General features: G+C 40.4%; 1 protein-coding gene across 1 annotated transcript in view; it reads right to left on the reverse strand.

Moving 5' to 3' along the window:
• LOC121851993 (nucleobindin-2-like) overlaps positions 1–22,588 on the reverse strand; it is a gene marked incomplete at its 3' end in the record, with an annotated part of 42,346 nt that overhangs the window by 18,213 nt on the left and 1,545 nt on the right. The window contains exons 4-6 of the mRNA XM_042346064.1: positions 22,062–22,136; positions 19,173–19,316; positions 18,133–18,267 (exon numbers count right to left, since the gene is read on the reverse strand). Coding sequence (XP_042201998.1) covers positions 18,133–18,267; positions 19,173–19,316; positions 22,062–22,136 — 354 coding nt within the window. The remainder of the gene's footprint in view (positions 1–18,132; positions 18,268–19,172; positions 19,317–22,061; positions 22,137–22,588) is intronic.

Genomic DNA, 22,588 nt, shown 5'->3' on the forward strand with positions numbered 1-22,588 from the left:
CTTACTAAGACCATGTACACACATATGTTTACAGACTTAGTAATGGTGAAATAACCCAAGCTTTGTTGCCTAATTTGCAAGAACAGGACTCAATGCATTTTACTATAAATGACAGATTTTCTGGAACCTTTCAGTTTTTTAAGGTCTAAAAAGTGTCTGCCTTTATATTATATATATAAAAAATAAAAGAGAGAAAAAAACTCATGAGAACAAAAATGCAAAACAAAATTAAACGTGAACAACTTTTTTGAGGAATGGAGGCTGTCAATTTTAATTCAAGCGTGCCAACTATGGGGATTGCCCTTAAAGGAAACAGCATCCTGGCAAATCTCCTGCAGGCATCCAACTGGGAACCCATCAAACGAGAGCGCTGTCACTTGCCACCTGCCGTGCCCCATGAAAGGCTGGGCGCAGGCTATGAAATCGCGCTTTGTTACAGCGGCACGCAATCATAGACAGTTCCTGTATTGTGCTCATTACCCATGGTGTCAGGGTGAGGAAGGGGAAGAAGGTCTGGGGTGAAACGAGAGTTTTAAATATCCTAATTGAAAAAATAAAACATATGCAGGAGGCGATGATCATGGTTTGAGGTTGTTTCCAGGAGACAAAGAGTCTATTGTGGCTACAGGAGTGTGAAACTCTACACCATGTGGCATGTTGTAAACATTTGGAAGCGAATTTCTGAGCACATTCTGACAAGAATTGAGGAAACACGAACGCGATAACTAAACTGCCTTCCTATTTAAACATCATTCAATAGAAAACTGTTCATGTCTTCTCGTATGGTATTAACACTAAACCATTAAAACATATTTCAAAGATAACATTTTAAATATAAAACAAGTCAATACAATTAAATAGGAGCATGCAAGAATTTAAAGATAATACGTGAAATTTTTTCGCAATTGCTCACAAAGCTTAACATATAAAACATGGATCGGCATTATTCCCCATTCAAACACAACTAAAGATGATATCTTAATTTCAATGGTTGAAAAAGTGTCAACATTAGCAATATTGTCAAGTTTGGAACAATTAATCCATATTGAAAAGGAAGTGTGCTGTACTAACGTCACAGCAAATATTTTCGACAAAAGAGTATGCTGACTTAACCAAAGCAAAATAATGATACTTTAAACAACTCTATTGCGCTCAAATTGTGCAAGCACCTGCAGTCAATCAATGGTTACGTCAATTGAGCCACAACCAAACGTCTTTGAAAAGTCAATCAAGTTAAATATGACAGGTTGCCCAGAAATAATGGGGCACGTTTGTGCAAGGCTGAAGAGCTGCTGTCGGATCAAGAACGTACAGACGTTGTTTTTGTGTCAGCATCATCGTATGCCATCACAACTGCCACCAAGAACGTACCGACGTTGTTTTTGTGTCAGCATCATCGTATGCCATCACAACTGCCACCAAGAACGTACAGACGTTGTTTTTGTGTTAGCATCATCGTATGCCATCACAACTGCCACCAAGAACGTACAGACGTTGTTTTTGTGTCCGCATCATCGTATGCCATCACAACTACCACCAAGAACGTACAGACGTTGTTTTTGTGTCAGCATCATCGTATGCCATCACAACTGCCACCAAAACAAAAACTGCATTTCTCCATTTGGCCCTCCTTTGAATCCGTTCCCCTTCCGATGACACATACACGTACACCATTGGAACTGAATCGAACTAAAATAACTTTATCGGTACACGTCTTCAAGTCGGAAGACGTTACCAAGGCTCCCACAAGGCCATGCGGGAGGGCATGTGGCACAGTGTGGCGCCAGCTATCATAGAGTGCGGTCGTGTCGCTACAGTTCTCTGCAGTGATTAGAATATCTTTAAAAACAACGGTGCTACGCCTCTCTAAATAAAATTAACGGTGAACCGCTTGTGCGATCCGAGATTCGGCGGTCAACAGGACCCACCCTGCAACTTGCAGACGTCTCGGAACGGAAAAGGGTTAATAAACTCGAACCATTAATTTTGATTGCTCTGCCCCTCTTCCTCCCTCACGAAACAATCATCATCAAAATCACCAATTCTCATTTCAACCCTAAAAGGAGATCTTCCTGTGCGAAAGTCTCCAAGGCGGTTCAGCGGCAATCCCTCTCACTTTCAAACGTGGCCCGAGTTAAGTGCTTCACCTCCCCCTTTGATCATTTGTCGTCTCACTCGGTTGACTTTCTCACCACTTGTTTTGCCCATCAATGTTTGTCCTGTCAAGCTTAGTGTCCTGCCTTCATGTTACAATGTTGCTTGTTCTCCAATGCATGTGTCGCTCTTTTATTCATTTCCAAGTTGTTATATACACATGCAGCTTTCACAGCTAACAGTGTTTTTTTAAATATACGAACATTTTTTTCAGCGTTCAAATAGAGAAGTAAAAAAAAATCTGTCTAAAATGTTTGTATCTGCAAGCTCCTCGAGGCATTCTCACATTACCTTTCCCCAAGGTCACGGCTAATCCTCTAACCTAATGAAACCTGGAATTCCATTCTTGGCTGCCAGCAAGTCGATCATACCATCACATCATCCAAATCCATTCATTTGGCTCTGGGAGCCGGGCAAGGAATTAGATGCCCCTGCGGAGCGCTTACAAATGAGCAGGTCCCGCGTGATGTCAGCCGCGCAGGGCCTGTCTGGATGCACTCTCCTACTGCCACCAATGCTGTGCATAGGCATCGTTGGTTTCAGGCTCTTTAATACCCCCCTTAGGCATGCCAGCAGATTGTCGCGAGACATTAGTCATGCCTCTCTGGCCGAAGATGACAATGAACTTTGGGTAACCTAGCATTAACACAAAGGCAGGGGGTGGGGGGACATGCTAGGGCATGGTTTGTTTGAAGAAGGCAGCGGTCATTTAAGGACCTAAATGTTAAATAATCAACCACGTTTTGTATTCCAATACTATTCATCTCTCTTTAGGCACTGAAGTAATTAGGTTAAAAATAAGTTGTTACTCAGCGGCAATGTGTTGAAATGCCCACTTTGGATTACGTTGAATTAATTACGCCTTTTTCAGAAGGGCAAACGTAAAAAATTGTATTTTATAAATGTACAATAACCTGCAAAGGCAACACTGCTCTGAAACCTAAAACTGAATTTTGGCAGCATGACATTAATAACTTTGGTAACTTTCCTCTACCTACTCTGCTCCAATATAATTCAACAGACGCATGCGCTAGAATGACAATGGTATAGTTGCCTCTAATTGTTTAGTAAGTTTGTTGAGATAAACACTGTTAGCGAGCACCTATTATGTACGACAACTGATACGGTGGCAATGGTCCAAGGCCAAGGTTGGCCACCATCGAGTACAAATAACGTGTGTTGCTATATGTTAGGTCAAAAGGTGCAAAGGGGAATATAATTATAATAATTACATTTAATTTGAGGTTAATCAGTCTCTAAGAAACTACAGCTGAAGTACAATAAAACGAATATCTTCAATGCATCTTAATTAAGGTACCTATACTGAACGATCTACATAATAAACTCACAAAGTAATAACCTACCTTAATGAGTCATTAAAGTGCCATCTTAAATGTAAAGACAAGACAACGAGTGTGCTGATGTTAGAGATGACAATGCTAGTATGTACCGGTACATGTGTGGACCAGTACCAGCAACCCACACGTCCTTGGGACGCGACTGCCCGTCCACCCATCCCTCCCTCCACGATGGTCCTCCAGCACCCTCCATTGTCCCTACCTCCCCATCCCAGGGTGCCCCGCTCTCACATGTGACAACCCCCAGGGTGCCCCCTACCCGCATATTCCCCCACACTCCCCCCCCCCCACTGTCTTTGCGCTGGGCGGCGTATGACCTCTAGCCAGAACGTGTGCTGGCTGGTGTAAGGTCAGCCAGGCAATCAGCCAGAAAAACTTTTTTTGTAACAGTATGATTAATGTATGATTCATTTCAAAAGACTATTCTCAAACCTTTTCAACTACTGCTCAAAAAACATAGTTTATGCCAATCTTGACAACAATTTTATATAAGAAAATATATAAACGAACTTGTATTATTTTGTCACGGTTATATTTGTGCTTCTCCTAGTTCCACTCGAATGGTGCCTATCATGGAATAAATGTTCAGTATATCAAAATTACACAACCCAAAGACAAATATGGTAACATACCAAAAAAAACAGAATGCATCAAATGCAATTTTTCGAATTTCAGGTGAGACAATGGCAAGAGGAACAGGTCAGTTGTGTTACTGGGAAGTGCACCTCTTTAAAGTGAATACAAACCACCACAGCTCTTACAACCAAAATAAAACTGAATAAATACGGCAGGAATAATCTTTAGTAATATGTGCAAGGGCATCAATTGTTGTGAATGAGCTGAGTGATCTGCAAATTAGGACTGGAGCTTCTGAAACAAAAGTGGCGATTAGGAATTTGACATGAAAGAGGCGGATGAGCTGAAAATAAGATTAGTGATGAAAACAAACGTGACAGGGCCAGCAGCCCTCCGAGATTACGCATCGGATATACAAAGCCTTCTCTCACATGCTGTCCAAAAGCAAAACCCAGGAGTTCATAAGACACAAGATTCAGGCAAAGATTTTAACTTTTGAGAAATGCAAGCATAAATTTAGACAATGTAGTTATTATGTGTGGTGTGTGGAGCTTGAGATAATTAAGAGGTTCATTTCCAAAAACAAGAACCCTTTTTTACTGCAATCGGGAGCAAAGAAAGATCTCGGTATACTGGCCGATTGGCCTTTTTCAGATATATCTCTAAAGAGGTGTGTGTCTCTCACGTGTAAAGGGTAACGAAATGGATTTCTATGAAGTTCTTATCACCTTTAGCCATTCCTTAGAGAATAAAGAATGCCAGGTGGCTGAAATGTCACCCTTCATCTCAGAGACTGTGGAAAATACCTGTCATTATTATTAATTAACAGTTTGTTAAGTTCACCGAAGCTTAAACCATATAAAACTAAATAACACTGTGTTGGTTAGGATTCATGTACTGAATCGTATTTGGAGATTTGTGACAATTAAGTTCACTATTCTCACTTTAGGTTTAAAATGCATGATAAACCAGATACGCTCATGTGTTTTAAAACAGAGAAAAGGGTTATCTTTACCATAATTCTCAAGTGAACCCATAATGATATGGGCTTAAAGTTTAAGTGGCAACATATTTTCCTTCACAAGATAATGAGCTTAATATTTTTCATAAGAAAAAAAAGGAGCCATGGTGACGAGATGTAAACTACTTCGCCTGGTATACAGGAGGTCGTGGGATCGATCCCGACCCTGACGCCTGTATATTTGGAGTTTGCATGTTCTCTCTCCCCATGGTCACATCGATTTTCCTCCGGGACCTCAGGTTTTTGAATCTCAGGTGTCTATAGTAAGATCCTTAACAGAATAATACCGACTTCGAACCGCACACAAAAATAGAAACAAAAATGTGTGTAACAAATGGTGGCTTGGTGGTCAGGTGTTTCTAACTTTTCGACTGGGTTCAGGTTTTGCTGGTTTGATGATCTGTATTCCCTGAAATATACTGTAATCAAATTGGCACAGGGTTAGAAAATATAGGTGGAATGCATTAACATTCTGGCTTTACCCACTCAGGCAGGTCACTGTGTGCAGGCATTGCAGTCAAATTAGTAATCATATTTGCAATCACTCCATTACTTCTTCCCAATTGCTGAGCAGTCTGCTATGCCAAGGTAATGTTTGGGGCACAAACGGTCCAAAAGTGCAGGTGTGGGTATCACAAGCAGCCCCCACATACATCAAGTAACTCCTTAAACATTTAGATCGTGCACTTATAAAGCTGATGCCAGATTTAATACATCTGCTTCCCAACAGTTGCACTCCATCACACTCCCACCCGACACAGTGCAAGCACTGCCGATCGTACCTTTCAGCCAATGGCTTTGTACTTGATATCAAGTTAGAGAGCAGTTCAGAGTAACTCCCCAGATGGCAGATGTGACAACCTAAAAAGGCTTTGCGAATCTGTTTAATATTGAGCAATATCCAAATATATGTGTATACATTTACGTGCGTTTTCCCTGCGTAGGATTAATGTGTAAATGTATGTATGTTTGTATATGTCATCTTATAGAGGGATTATACTTCCATTTGTACATAGGACAATGCAGCGTATTTCTGTAGTTAGTATTACCAGACCATCAAATAGGGGTGGCCACTACTTTTTATGCACTTACAAGCATCTCGTGAACACAAATTCCCTATTCAGTGCGGCACTTTGCACACTGTTTTGGGAAACCTATTTTGGAGCGCCTTTGAAAAAAGTTTGATGGTGCTGTTTGAGGTTGCAACATTTTAACGACAAAAACCGGTAGCTCAAGGCAGACATACTAAATATATAGTTTCCCAAGCCAAACACTTGCCAGAAAATGCTGCCCTCAAATGGTTTAAGTGACTTGGATGAGCCTGCCACATTCCTTCAAGCCCACTGATGAGAACGGAAAGGCCACTGGGATAGGTCAAGGCAGGGGCTGCCACTGTGGGATAACGTGCCCACATTTTCACAGCGTTTCACGGGGTGGTTTGGTTGGGGCTGTTGGAGAGGTACGGTCGGCTTTGCTCAGAAATCTTCTGCTTCCAGATGCCCTTCCACTTGGCTGTGATGTGTCCTGTGGGATTCCCATCTGTGTTTTGACTAAAACACCACATTTATCTTAGTATGCCGAAATATAAGGGGCAAATTTCAGACACTCAAAAGCAGTAGCCAGTGCAATATAATATTTATTTCAACAGGAGTTGGGAACAACCCATTAAGACAAATGCTTAAATATGGTCTTGTTCAAAAGGCATGACCTCGGTACTGTCAATCAGCGATAATAAACATCAATTTTACGACAGATTATGGAAGGAAATGGGATAATTTTTAAAAATAAAATTAGACATGCAGAGCTTTAATTTACAGAACACTAAGACAAATAATACATATTACTCTGATCGAATAATTGTATAAAAAACTATTTATTACAACCTGCTCCTTTCAAAAACCGTGCAGGGTTTACTGCGCAACATGTATGAGTCCAAGGGGGAGTTCGTGATTGTGAGAGGAATAGGTGTACATTTGTGCAGTGAACATATAAACGCTAGTGCAGCTTTATGAAGACAGTGACTAAAATAAAACCTTTTGAAAAAAGCCCACGTCACAAACATTTATGAGACTGCTTGCACAAGTATTGTGATTGACATCAATGTGGCCCGAACAAGCTAAATCAGAAGAAAATGTTGTACCGGCTTTGCGACAAAAGATATATGAGCACAAGATGAACTTCGTATTGATTGTACTGAAACCAACACTAATCATGGTGTCTGGAGGTCCAGAAACAGCCACTGCTCCTGTCACATGCAGTGAGCCCAAGCATTACAACTGGTCAACAACAAAAAAAAATTCTGACCTGGACTTTTGCAGCTGTTTTAGACTAATTTCAGGGTGCCAATTCCAAATATGATCTCAGATTTGCTCTATCACATCTCATTTTATGCTATCGGCATACCCCATTTCCATTGATTTTACCCGAAATTAACTCTGTCACTTACGATTGCAAGTTGTTGCGAGTCAGTGACTGCTTTAGTGTTAAAATATGGTGCTGTATTTTTAGGATAGTGTGTTTATAATATCATTTTATGTAGATATCCACATCTATTTAATATTTTTCTTCTGCAGTTTTTATTGAAAATGCAATATTTGATATCTCAAAACCTGACGTGATAAGACAAAAACTGATGCCAGATTTGGAATCAGCACCCCAAAATTACCTTAGAACCGTTGGAATACCTTATGCCAGAAAAAGTGTGTTGACCAGTGTTATCAAAGGCTCGCTGTCCATACCTCTTACTGGCAATTGCCCAAAATCTGTAAACCTCTCGTCAAAGTAATAAAACAGTGGCAACCCAGTGTCCTTGGGGAGTGGCCGCAGCAACCCACAGCTGGCAGAGCCTCTTCTCATTTAGAGATGCCACAAAATGCGCGGCCCCTCTTCCACAGTGCAGTGCCAGATACGCTTTTTCTTTAGGCCATCAGCGCATGGCATTAAAAAACACCATGTGGTATTGACAGAGTGTCCACAGCTAGTGACAGAGTGCCCGCTTTCCAGCAATCGCATCTCTCCGGGGACCATAACCTCTTAGTGTCTGGGACTGGTAAGGAGACTAACTGTTCTCGCTGACAGAAGCATGAGTGCTTGCATTGCCTTGTGCGGTGGCTGCTATTGTATGGTACTGAGACGTGGACACTCCTGCAGTGAAACTCGAACAGGCTGCAGACTTTGCAATAAACTACTATTTTATCAGGTAAGGCCCGCTGAGCTAGAGAGCTCTTTTTCAGAAGCAACCTTGCTACTAATGATAGCTCTACGAAGTGGCTTATCATGTGGACAATTATAGCAGCCAAATACTCTAAAGTGAGTTTCTAAATGTGGAGGGAAAACCCACGGAGAGAACATGCAAACTCCAAATATACAGGCTTTGGGGTTGGGATCGAACCAACCCTGACATCTGCATAGCTTCTTGGAGTGATGTGGTTTGATTTTGTTAACAACACCAGTCTCTTCGAAGACTGGTCTTCCTGCCATTCATGACATCAGTCGCTTAATATGTATCTGTCTGTTTGTCCACTTTGCAAGATTGAAGGACACTCGCTCACACTGTGCCCTACTTTGATCCATCCAGGTCAAGAGTGGATCTTTATCGCCTCCATCACGGCACGGTCCAGTCGGCTGTCCATGGAATATGCGTGGGTTCGTCAGATCTGCCGTGACACCATTGTAACTTGCATGAGGCCTTCTACGTGATGGAACGTGGACACTGATTGATTGCATGAGGGACCTTCGTTGCCTACCTGTTTCTGATTATTATGCAGTGGCTGCCTACACATCCATACGCGAGACTCAAGTTAAAATATTTTCACAATCCTGAAAATATAATTTTTAAATAGCTATATTTGTTTTTCTTCCTAACATTCAGCAGCCATTTGAAATGGTCACAGACTTGAATTATTTTACATGAAAGCACATCGAGGTTACCTTTGTGACAGCATTGTGAATTTTCTAAATACAAATTTCACAATTTTGTTATCTCAGAGGCACACAAAGACAAATGCAATCCATGCCCGCATGCATACTTAAGTGCAACATGCCAAATGTCACCAAGTTCCAATGATGTCACCATGTTTGTGCCAGATTAAGTGTAGACGTACATACACATACACTTGTTTTTGTACTTAAACAAAATCTGATCATATGATTCCGGCTATGCAACACCGGTGGTATAGCTTTTAGGCTATACAGAAACTCTTCTCATATATATCATGCTATTACTTTATTTGCATTATTATGCTCCCATCAATCAAGGTTAAGTGAAGCTTCACTATGTGTGTTTTCACAATGTCCCGTGTTAGTACAAACACAGAAATTAACTTGTTTGATCACCACGCCATATACGGATAGACTTGCTAAAGCTTAATAGTAGCATGTTCATAACAGAATCACCACTGCAATCTTACACAGTTATTGTGCAACACAATTGTTTTTAATAGCTACCATATTACAAAGGATCATTCATGATAGTGACTGTAAACACTTTAAAATAAGACTCAAAAGAAATACACTTATAGGCAATAGCTGTTGAAAGTCCATAGATATTTGTACACATTCAGCCAGGAACCAAGGCGACACGCGAATACACAAAATGTTGAAATCACTGCTGTTCCAACGCGTTTCCTGCAATTGTGGCTGGAGACGGAATTCTATTTGGTGCTGAAGAACAAAACAACAAACCTTTATTACGTAAACATTCCAGACGCAAATATTTGCTTACGTTTTTAGACATTCAAAAGGTACAATGAGTGGTTCCTAGGCAACAATCACGAGATCACAAAATGATTTCACAGATGAACTTCAATGCGGCAGGAGAATACAAAGTTTTATTCATCATCCAGTTGGCATGTGTAAATGACGGCTGAGTTTAAATATACTTTTTTTATGGAACGTATTGCACAACACAACCTGATGTCCATAAATAAATCTTAACTCTCGAGTCACATCTCTATGTGTATGGGCTAGTTTCAGGCTGCATAATTTTGAAACTTTGAATTAATTTTGTTGAAAGATAATTAAAAAAACGAATTGCCGCCCTTGTGTTAAACCACTGATGTATGAAGGCCTCCCAATGCCGGTAGGTGTGGTTTAGTGAAATTGAGGCAGGAGAGGCCATGACAAGTGCAGATATCACTGAAAACAAACATTTATTCCTATATTTGAAAAAAAATACTTTATACATCAGAAGAGCTTCACACTTGTGCGGTTAGCATACGATGCGTAGGAATGAGACAATGTAACTCATCTTGTCAGTGGTAGCGCTGTGCAGCGTCGCTTCGAAAAGAGCATTCAAGCATTGGCAAGGGTGTGCTGCTCTCTGGTGGGGAAATCCGAAATGACAGCCTCAAGCTATGCGTAAAATGTGCAGTATTCCCTTGTTATTCGCGAGGGATACGTTCTGGAGATGCTCGGTGCTCTCTGGTGGTGGAAATCCGAAATGGCAGCCTCAAGCTATGCGTAAAATGTGCAGTATTCCCTCGTTATTCGCGAGGGATACGTTCTGGAGATGCTCGGTGCTCTCTGGTGGCGGAAATCCGAAATGACAGCCTCAACCTATGCGAAAAATGTGCAATATCCCCTCGTTATTCGCGAGGGATACGTTCTGGAGATGCTCGTAAAGAGAAAATTTCGCGGATGATATCTGCTGCTTACGAATAAATAAATAATATGAGCTATTAAACATATTATAATTATCATAACAAACCACTTTCTCACGTCACATTATCTTTCATCACTTATCTCACCACTTTCTCTCGATACAGTCGTGTAGTCTCAGATACGATTTGTGGATAGAATATTGTATGTTGAAACTTCTTTTGTACCGTACATAGCCAACCGTGCTAATCGGAGATGCGGGGGAAGGACAAACTAATTACAAAAATAAATTAGTTTTCGCAGTACTGTACAGTACCTTCAAATGAAGTTTTTGCAGCGATTTGCAGTTCAAGAAAATTGGTAAGAGAAAAATAAGAAATTTTAAATATTCTGCATGTATGTCCATACATATGTACAACACATTATTGATATCTAAGTGAGGGCCCATTTGGACAAGCCGGTTTTGTAAAGAAAACAAACCTGACAGAGATGGTAGGGATGACATATAAAGCAATGTATTTGATAGATTGTGAACGCTATTCAAACAATACTGCAGAACATGTCACCTAACTTAAAAGCACGTTTCAGATTTCCGGTGGTAGTCTATGAGCTAAGTAATCAGTATGTGCGGTGGTAAAATGTTGGTGTACGCCTTATAATTGCACACACAAAAAATTACCAAAGCAACTTTCTGCTCAGATATAGAAAACTAGAAAGAATATAAAGTGCACAGTAAAGGATTTAGTGGTGTTAATCAATGCTGCATGCATATACAAACAAACATGATTCTAATTTTCTCCTTAGAAAATATATAAGCTAATAACCAATACATTCAGACATTAATCACAATTATAAACTTGTGAAGTAAATGCAAAACAGTACTAATTGCTACATCAAGTGGCCGAATTCGCCCTGTGCTAATTGTACTGAGTTTATTTCACTCGGTCAATAGTTTGATTCCCATATGTTCCCATGGACACGATGGTTAATATTTTAAGTATGGACCTACAAAATCCTGAGACATCATTTACAAAAGGAATAAATGCGTGCCAGTGACATAGCACAAACTCAAAACTTCAAAATTATCTGCACAATATTAATAAAATAACACCAGGAGTATATTTACTGGACAGGTTGGCAGATTTACTTTTGAGAATTCACCCGTTTCTAAATGAAGGAAATAATTTTCAATTTGGAATACGATTAAAAAGAGAATAGTCCCTTTAATATCCCAGGCAAGCCTCACCGATTTACAATCCTCTGTCAAGAAGATCCTGCAATTTAGATGTTGGCCAATTATAAAGTACCGAGTGATTACGACTACAATATCTGGTAAAGGCAGGTGTGCTCTGTTAAAGTATGCGTGCAGATATTCATTAAAGGGCAAAGAAAATAACTCATGGACACGTACACACGACAACGATGATGTTCACAAAAAATACACTTGCATGTTGTTACATGTGTAGTGGTTCAATTCGGAGGCAGTAATTCTTGGAGGCACTTCTTACTCACAATCTCCCTTCACACACCTAAAGTTGCCTAGGCTACACACACCCTAGCCTATACACAACGCTAGCCGTCTAGCACCGACGGCGTTGACCGATACAGCCAACGACTGTATAACAGCGCAATATCAAGCGACGAAGACTGCGGCGACTAAGAGAAGAATGGTGACGACGACGAACTTGAGCAGTACGGCGGGGATCCCACTTACAGTCAACAGCCCCAGGTCCCCTACAGAGGCCCTTCTTAGACTGTCAGCGTGGCCTGGCTCGGCCCCGGGCCACGCCCCCCTTCTAGAACCTACCAGCTGGTTCTTGGTGTGCCCCTTCTGTGACCTTTCCCCGAGATCCCCCTCTGGTGTATCACATGGCCTGCTGACGTCAGGGCTGCCGTAAGCCGCAGATCCCCTTCCCTGCCAGCAGCCAGCGCTATGCCGCTACATTACTATTCTATGCCCTACATTTGTATTCTACCTTGTGGGGAGCAGTAGTGCAATTCTCAGCACGCTGTGCTACAGGCCTAGTGACCTGAGATCAATTCCTGCTCACGGTCAACACGAGTGGTGATAATCTGAACCGGACCTGGGCCTCCCCTAGGTCGACTCAGCCTTTAAAGTCACGTAGGTAAAAAATAATAATGAAATAAAATAATAAATGAAAATAACTAAATTAAATCACGACGTTTCAGGGGCAACACAAGTCTCCGACTTCAGGTGGGACCGTCACAGCCAAATTTACAATTTGGCTGTGACAGTCCCACCTGAAGACTGAGACTTGTGTTGCCTCCGAAACGTTGTGATTTAATTTAGTTATTTTCAATTATTCTTTTATTTCATTATTATTTTTTACCTACGCCACTTTACCAAAAAAACCTAAGAGTATGAATCCTTGCAGTCACGAAAGCTTCAAATCTAGAAGTGTGAAAGCAGTTCAACAAACAGGACATCTTTGAATATGGGAACTTTCTTGCCAGTATTAAAATATAAAACATCTTGACACCTGTTTTATAGCCAGAAAAGGTAAAACCTAGTGTTATAGGACATCTTTGACTTAGTTTTTTTGTCTACCTTAAAAAAAGTAATGTGTAGGACTCATAATATACCACTAGGTGGCAGACATACTATTCAATATTCTTAGGTTTTTTCGGTAAAGTCACGTAGGTAAAAACATTAAAAAGTAAAATAGCTCCTGCAATCTCTCATTTACTTGATACAGCTGTCGTGGCTGTGACAGTACCACCTGAAGACGTAAGCTTGTGTTGCCTCCGAAACGTCGTGATTTTTTTATTTTTATTTTACTTTTTTATGTTTTTACCTACGTGACTTTACCGAAAAAACATAAGAATATGAATCTTTGCAGTCACGAAAGCTTCAAATCTAGAAATACTATTCAATGTTTGTTAACAATCAGGAAATAATGTCTTATATAACTATTATACATTTGCAGGATCATAAAATAAAGGAGTAACACGAGTGTTATGTAGACAGTCTATATTTAAGTATATTATTGATATATCATAATGTTCCAATCGAGTTAACAATCCTTAATTTCCATTCAGAACTCTGGTGTCAGAACTAACTTTGAGGTTCCGTCAATAGAATATTTATCCACAATGGGGGCGCATCTTGTATAAGGTACGCTAACATGTGCGTTACATGCCAATCAAATTGTAAAAAAAAACATTTTCAGCAATGGAATTTGCCAAATTTTGTGAAACAAAATTGTTTAGATTTTTGCTTCTGTGCAAACATTGGTGACTGGGCTCAGATCAGCTCACTGCACTTGAAAACCTTGTTACACACAGTTCATACTCAGGGTGGCTGAGACAAGAAATAAGACCCAGGATCTGTACCAGTGGTTCAGCACCATGACATGGTCTAATGTGCCACCTCGCCACCTCCAAAATGCAACCACCTATAATCAAGATACGCAGATTAACTCAGTTAATGTCTGCTATGCAAAGTAAATGACAAATTCCCCTTATCCATCACAAGCGGGTAAATGTGCATTATTTTTTGTCATCACAAAGGTATTGTGTTCATGCGGTGAATTTAAAATGTAAATTTAAACCACACAAATTCCTGCCTTGAAAATGAAAAGGTTTTATTTATCTGTTATTTATTTTTGATGGACATTCCGCTAACCAATGTGCTCATGTGTAAGTTAATACAAAACAATGATCTTGCTACAATTCACTTTGGGTTACTAAACCTAAAATTTCAGTGGCCCATGTATGACTTCTGGCAATGTACAGTTCAAGAATGTACACACCTCGCATGGTAAACCGACCTAAAATCAACACTTTTGAGAACAGCAAACGGGGACAATGTTTTGGGTGTCATCATAACAGACAATAGATCTCTCAGCATTTACTCCGGCAGTCTTTCTGTTTGCCTTCAAGTATGCATGTATGGCTGAACGTATGTAAGCGAACTGCTGCAGGAGTGATCCAGCATGTGTGAGATCAGGAAGGAGGGCCTTAAATGGGCTGTGCTTCCTGTGGGAAATGGCCCCGCATCCTGCCCGGTCTCCTGCCCTTCCCGTGCGTACACACACAGCCACGCGTTCAGTTCACTCCCTCACATGGGCTGTACCACTGGGGCAATAGTGGGGGTGCCACACTGAGGTGCTGTAACAAATCTCAGCATCGCACCTTTAAATGTCAACTCTGTTTACGGTAATGGTTCCTCTAGACTCCCCAGTGGACTGTGTTAGGTGAATCTGGCTGCAGCAAAAGATAACAGAGAAATCCAATTGAAACTTAGCCTTCACATGGGAGTTAAGAGGGGTTTTTGTCATGGCTGAAGTTTACTAAAGTCAAGCGCAAAGCACAATTTCATATGAAATTTAAATCAACTCAAACACTTTTAAATGATAGTACATATAAGTAGTCGTAACTAGTGACATTCCCCTGTTGTAATTACTGGCGAACATGTCTTATGTAATGGCTTCGTTTTATGTCTGTTGTACGAGGCTGGAGGATTGTGAAATAGTAATAGAGAACATGAAACATTTTGTATAACCCAGTCCAATAAATGAGCCTCTTTGCCATCAAATCTTGCCTGGTACATGAACACATGTTTTCAGAGCTATGTCTGTCATACTCAGCGATATAACCAATATCTCTCCCCATTACACCACCTATTCACTGTGCTTCTTGCCGGAGGCTATAGCCTGACCACTTGCGCAAGTATTCACCTGGCACGGTACCAAGTATTAGCCTATAGAGCGAGGTTAGGAAGGAAACTGATGTTATGATGAAAAATGATGGCTGAAAATTTCAAATATGTGGAGTTTTTTAAATGTATTTTGAATGGGTTTTTTCCCTCCAAGTTCACACCAACCATTTAGGCTAAACATTCCAAAACAGGAATAACTTTTATTGTCAATGATAAACAGTATTTACTATTCCAAACTACCCAAATCCAAAAGTGAATATTTGACTACTTTTAGGTGAAAAGGAGTGGTAGTGTTCGTTATACAGCATTTGAATAGACCGCACACATTTCAAAAAATAACTTGAATTTAAACAATTAAAAGCTTACAATAAAGTTAAAAGCATTTTAGCAACTTTAAAGATTAATTTGTTCATAATACATTCACAACTACAACTCCAGTAATCAACTTCTTGAGTTCACCGAATCCGAATGAGAAATCCCACATTCTTTTGACACAATTCAATAGATTGAATCAAATAACCACAAAGAACTGCACTGCAGGCTATTGCAATGCTCATGGTCAAGTTCTGTAGAGGAACACAAAGTGGGTTTTAAAAAAAAAATTACTCAATGACCCGATTACAGCACGGGGCCCTTTGGACTTAATCCAGTTCCTGCCAAGTGAACTCCCACTGGTTAAACTCCAAGATATCACATGTTTTTTTGATGACATCAACACTTTTCTGTACCGGATGTACCTTCAGCGGTCCCTGTTATGACCTTTGACATTTCTAACCGAAAATATTTGAGCTAGAACAATGAGGAAAATGTAGAGACCAGCGAAATTCAATGAAATCATATGGCTAGACAAATAATTTACATTTGCTGTAAAGCATAGACTCAAATGAGCTCTTTGCTTTCCTGTGTACCCTTTTACAGCCTAAAACATGTTGGGTAGTGATTCACTGATATCATTGTTTCCAATGACACAGTGTTTTCTAGGTCAACTGACAAACATCAAAGTACATTGAATAGGATTTGTCTTTCGATTGTGCTTTTTAAATGCTTGCATCTAAATCAGTCTACAAGGCATGGCATTGGAAGCTTTCTAGTTGACGGAAACGTAGGGATTACGCCGCATAGCTTTCTACATTAATCTGCAGCCACATGCAGCCTTACCAGCCGTAGGAAGCCTGACTACATTCAAAGCGCTTCTGAATGAGTTTGTACGGAGCAAGCACACTCATGTTTTACAATCCATTCCCGAAAAATGGATGTGATGCAATTTGTTTTTATTTTTTGTCTCTTAAAAGGAGGATGATTCATGCCATAGTAGTTTTTACGCAATGACTAACTGCAATAAAGAACAGCACACATGTCCTTTCTCCTCTATAAACAGAACTTGGTAAACAGCAAACTTGGAAATATTTCCAATAACCCACATAAACACTCAAACATTTTAATTGTAAGAATACATTTTTTTGTCACAATTATTTAAGCTAAGAGCGATAATAGTTGTAATAATTGCTATGGAACTCACTATGTTTTCTAAAAATAATAATCATTCACTTTCGGAAACAACATATCTGGCAAAGCAAAATATGATTTAAGACTAAATGCTTTCCTTCTGCAGAGCATTCACCTCTTACACCTACACTGTACTGTATGCCAGAACAGAGCTGTTTTCACAGAAACAATGCAAAAGAAAATGTCCATTGACATTACTTTTAGAGTAATTGTCAAATGATCGAAATAACTTTTTAAACTTTCTACTAAACTTTTGCAATAAATTGTGACCTGTCAAAACAGGTCTTGCTAAACAAAATTATTTTCATCCTGTGCTTGTTGATATTTCCATTTTCAACATGCATACTTTCTAAAACTCTTGGGAAAATGTTCAAATAGAACGTTCCTTTAAAAAATAAATTTAAAAATGTGGAAGTTTTATTAATAGTTCAATACCACGTCAAAACAGTGAGCACGCCCTTAAGATATTCTTTGGGAACCAAATGAAAAGTATGTTTGGTCCCCTCTCATAAACTCTGTATTATTGGGAGGAGAGGGTAAGCCCCTATTAAAAGCTTAGCACCATCTTCTACATTCTTATTGTCAAGTCATTGTTGATCGTCTTTTTCCAACCCTCTACACACCAAGATAATTCCTATATTATCACAAAGGCTAAAATGTCTTAATGCTTGTATATTTCTGGCAAATATATGCCACACTTACTTATTTTAAATAAAGAACTTGAGGCTTTGCAAAACCAAGGGAAAGCTGAACATGTCAGAACACAATTCAATTTCCAATTGCACAAAAAACCTTTCCATAAAATCAATTTATGATAAATCCATTGTATCTCAAAACCTGTGGAATATTTGGAGCTGTAGAGCTCTTTGTCAAACAACTGCTGGATTAGGGTATCTATGCCGTCCGAGTCGAGGGGTTATTTTACCATATTCACCATCCTGCTCGATGCAGGTTAGTGATGGTTAGAGTATATAAAGACTGCAAAGTACAGTGCAAGGATTGCATTTGCTACACTGCACTCTGCATAACAGAAGTCCACGATATCTGTTATGCGTGGTTGCTACCTGTGCAATATCTATCCAGGTTCAAACTGCTTAGCTTCCAAGACATGACGAGATCAGGTGAAATTCCAGGGTGACCGGTGATTGGCACAAAGTAATTACAAGGTAATAAAACGATGCACTGTCCTGATTCTAGACTTGGTTGAATAGAGATGCAGGTGATAGGAAACCGGTTACCTTAATGTCCTCAATGTCAGCTGTTTCCAGTTTCTGCTTGAAGTGGGTGTCCTTCTCCAGCACATCGATCACCTCTCGTAGGTAGCGGTCATAGTAGAGCCCAGTGTCCTGAGAGAGACGCGTGTCAGATTCTCCCTGAGCGGCATCACAATTTTTCGTGTTCATTTTCCAGTGTACATCAACTGCGGCCTACCTCATGATGTACACTATGCTTCCAAAGAGACCGGCAGTTCTGTGCAATGCCCCATTGCTTAAGTGCATCAAAATCACTTTTGTTTTGGTGCCATTTCTTAATTACTTTAATTAACTTTTGATTTTGCTTGGTAGTAGGGTTTTCATTTACTTCGTAGTGGCTGTATATGGGATTTGGTCCTCGTGTGTAATTAATATACAGCGTTATGGGATGTTATCAGCATTAATGATGCAATATAAAATGTAAGTAATATTTATTATTATCTAGGTTATCCTCTCGTACATGTTATTTGTTGTGGCAGCCATTCAACTGCTAGGTCAGCCATTGGAACTTACTGTAAAAATGCTTTCTAAACAAACAAATGTGCAATACGAGGACAACGTGGTAGTGGTGCAATTTGAGAGCTGTAAGAGTACTGTATTATACTGGAACATCGTTTACCCACTGATTTCTCACGGCTCCCTTCCGTTTCGTCTCCACTAGTGACTGATCATCGTTAAGCTGATGGCTCTATCTTACAAAGGAGTGCATTTACATTGGTGGCCGACAGGTAGAGGCTTTTAAATGAAATGCATTTTTTCTATTAATTCTCCATCTTATTTTATTGGGGTATCTAAAAATGTATCACCCTGTACACTATAGATAATTACATATAAAATACGCCCAAGGTACAAGATAACTATGTTGGCAATATTTCCGTGGACCACTAGAGCTACAGTGAGCTAAACCCTTAAACGGTTGTATAAAAAAAACATCAACATGATTTTCTCCACGATATTTTCTTAAATAATGACTTTCTTAAATGACAAATGCAAATAAAAATGCTCGAAGGTTAGGTAGAACTCACCTCTATCTGCTTTTCATCTTTTGTATCCTTAACCTCATTATGCTCCTTTAGTTTTGATTTGTCGATAGGAATAGCGCTCACGAAACTCAGCAATGCAAGCAGGAGGGTAAGGGCCAGAGCCCTTGATTCAAGTGCCATTCTCATCTGCAAGAGACATTTCATTTATAAGGTCACACAGCCTGCTGCAGCAGTATATACGCTGCTCAGTGAAGCTTAAAATGTTTTCAGCTTTATTGTATGGATGTCCAAAATACACTTCATTTTTAATATAGAGTAAAATATTAACAATATTTGTTACTACAATATGGTCATAAAACATCGTTCACTTAACGTCATTCTAAAAAGAGTGTTCATATCCAATGCATGTTCTTTGGTCACTGTCGCCTGTTGACACTGATGATTGGAAATGCATTCTGGCCGTACAAGAGTATGTCCTCCTCCTGATTAAATATATCAAATATCCACTTAATTTAACGTACACTGAGACCACACATCTCTTTCAATTGCAAGGGAACACACGATGAAAAAAGGCCGAGCACAAATACATGATTATAATTCCTGTCGCACATTATTGTAATTGTTATTTGTTTACTGTTAGTGTCACGTGATAAAATAGGCACCTGTAACTCAATACGTAGCTCGTTGTGTCAGAGAATAGCTTTGCAATGTGAAGTCACAAAACTAATCAATAGCCTTTATCTACCCAACAGTAGGACGGACACCTTTATATGGCCCTCAAAGTAGTAGTATTACAATGGAAATAAACCAGAAATGTGTCATTCTCACAGCTGCAATATGCTACATGAAAAACTCCATAACATAGAATTATGTTGTTTGTGTATTTTGAGACGATCAACTCACTACACTTTAGCACCTGGTTTAATTACCGACTGCTGCCTGAATTAGAACAAAGGATCCCAGTGGTGTCTATTAAATGCTCTAACATGGTGTCAACCTTCTAAGAAACAGCACATGCATTTAATTGTATTACATTTCCATTAGCTAATTAATGTAAATAAGCCTACGTGTCAAACTAATGTAATCCCGTTTTAATATACAGTATCATGTCATATAACTGACATGTAAATACTGTAGTCAAAGTGTATTTATGCTCAAGGGGGCATAGGATGGTGCTCATTTCCATTTGTGCCAGTTACACATTCCCATAACAGAGGCCAAAATATCCAAAGGACAAAAACAATGATACCAAAATGTGTACACCTGGCACTGTATGTCTGCTTACTCCAAAGGTCTGACTGCCACGTGTGCATAGAGTGCAAATTGATTAGGTTATAAACAAATAGCACAGGCCTGAAGCTTATTTGATCAATAAGCATACTTAAACCTTACAGCCATGCGCTTGCTTAATATAACACTAATGCCACGACATTAATGTTAACGTCAATGTAGGCGGAATACAGAAAAATCAGGGTTAGTGGTGATTTGGGTGGCCACCTTACATAAAAGTGGTGATGATGCATTGGCAGTGGTGCTGCTACAGGTCCAAAAAAACTAATTCGGCAATTACACTGAACTATTCTAATTTTACCAGGTAAGACCCACTGAGTTATATAGCTCTTTTTTCAAGAGCGACATGGCCACAAATGGTGGCTCAACTAAATGGTTTATCATGTGGAAAAGTATAGCAACCAAGTACTCTAAACGCATGATTCTAAATGTGGAGGGAAAAACCAGAGGGCCAGGAGAAAAATCCATGCAACCACGGGGAGAGAAACACGCAAATTCCAAATATACAGCAGGAGTCAGGGTTGGGATCGAACCCACGAGACCTCCATACCAGGCGAGGTAAAGGAAGCCATATACGGGCGACGTTTCGGTAAATTAACCTTCCTCATAGCACAAACAGGTTGTCATGGGATGTGGGGCTACGTTGTGAGTATATGACAGTGCAGTAAAATATATTATTGTACAATATACTTCTATGACCAGACGTCATTGGACACATCACCTGGAACTCTGCCAAAATCTAAACGTGACTCTAAAGCTCACCTGTTACCTCACAGCTAGACGGCGATTTCTTTAAATAACATAATTTTGTTTTTCGATTGAAAGCTTTCGTGACTGCAGGGATTCATCTTCTTGGTTCTTTCGGTAAAGTCACGTAGAAGGGAAATAATAAAGTAATAAAAATAAAACATAATAAAATAATATATTATTTTATTATGTTTTATTTTTATTATTTATAATATATTATTTTATTATGCTTTATTTTTATTATTTCCCTTCTACGTGACTTTACCGAAAGAACCAAGAAAAACATTATTTTGCTCCCCGCCACCAAACCACAACAATCGGCATGGGTGGGCGCTACGGTGGCGAGATGTTAACTACCTCGCCTTGTATACAGGAGGTCGTGAGATTGATCCCAACCCAGACACCTGCTTTACATTAAGAGTTTGCGTGTGTGCGTCTCTCTGTCTGCGTGGTCGCGTGGATTATTCTCCGGGTTATTTCCCTCCATATACAAAAAAACCCATTCGTTTCGAGTCATTCGACTGCTAGAAATGTTCCACATCACGATACGCCACTTTCGTCGGGCTATCATTTGTGGCCCAGGTCGCTGCTGAAACAGAGCTACAGTAAATAGCTCGGTGGACCTTACGTGGTAAACAATGTTTAAGTTTAATTGTAATTATGTTCAGGGCTCCCGCCTCGACCGCGTGGCTCGACCAAGGTGCCGTGGACGCGGTGTTGTGACGCCGGGCGGGATGGCGCCGCACCTGAACCGATACTTTTAAATGATTTTTCACAGCAACGAAGCCATCACGCAGCCCCGGAAACACACCACCACACACACAGCCACACCGCGAGGTGTTATTTATAGCAGCTTCTCGTCTTCGGCGCCACAATGAACGTCTTCACCATCACCTGCGTGACAGCGAGCGCCGTCATCAACAGTGCAGCCCCGGCAAAGTCACCTGGCAGGCCGACAAAAACAACGCCCTGGCCACGAATACCGCGTTTGTTTAACGAGACACGACGCAGAGATGTATGGAGAAATGAACGCGACAGGAAACACCAACAACACCGGGGCGATAAAATTCAGCGGACTTACCCTCACGCCTCCACTGTACTGTACGTGGCATACGCTCAGCGACAACTAACGCGGTGACGTCAGGGGCTTGCGTGATGACATCACCGCACAGTCTCCATCGTGAACGTGGCCTTACGCGATTGCGTCATCGTACGCGATGGCGTCATTTGCCGGGCGCACGAGATCCGCGACGTTCGGCAACATCCGACCTTAACGCCATGACGTCACGCGCCATGGCGAAAGGAACACTGTCGGCGTTTTGCCTGATGACGTCACTCGCTCGATAGCTCTTCAGACTTCGCGGGGCTGGGGGGCGGGCGGGCGCTCGGCGGGGGGCGGGGTGCGTGACGTCATCGCGCGC

The sequence above is a fragment of the Callorhinchus milii genome, unplaced genomic scaffold (genome assembly GCF_018977255.1).
Source record: "Callorhinchus milii isolate IMCB2004 unplaced genomic scaffold, IMCB_Cmil_1.0 Scaffold291, whole genome shotgun sequence".
In the NCBI taxonomy this organism is placed as follows: Eukaryota; Metazoa; Chordata; class Chondrichthyes; order Chimaeriformes; family Callorhinchidae; genus Callorhinchus; species Callorhinchus milii.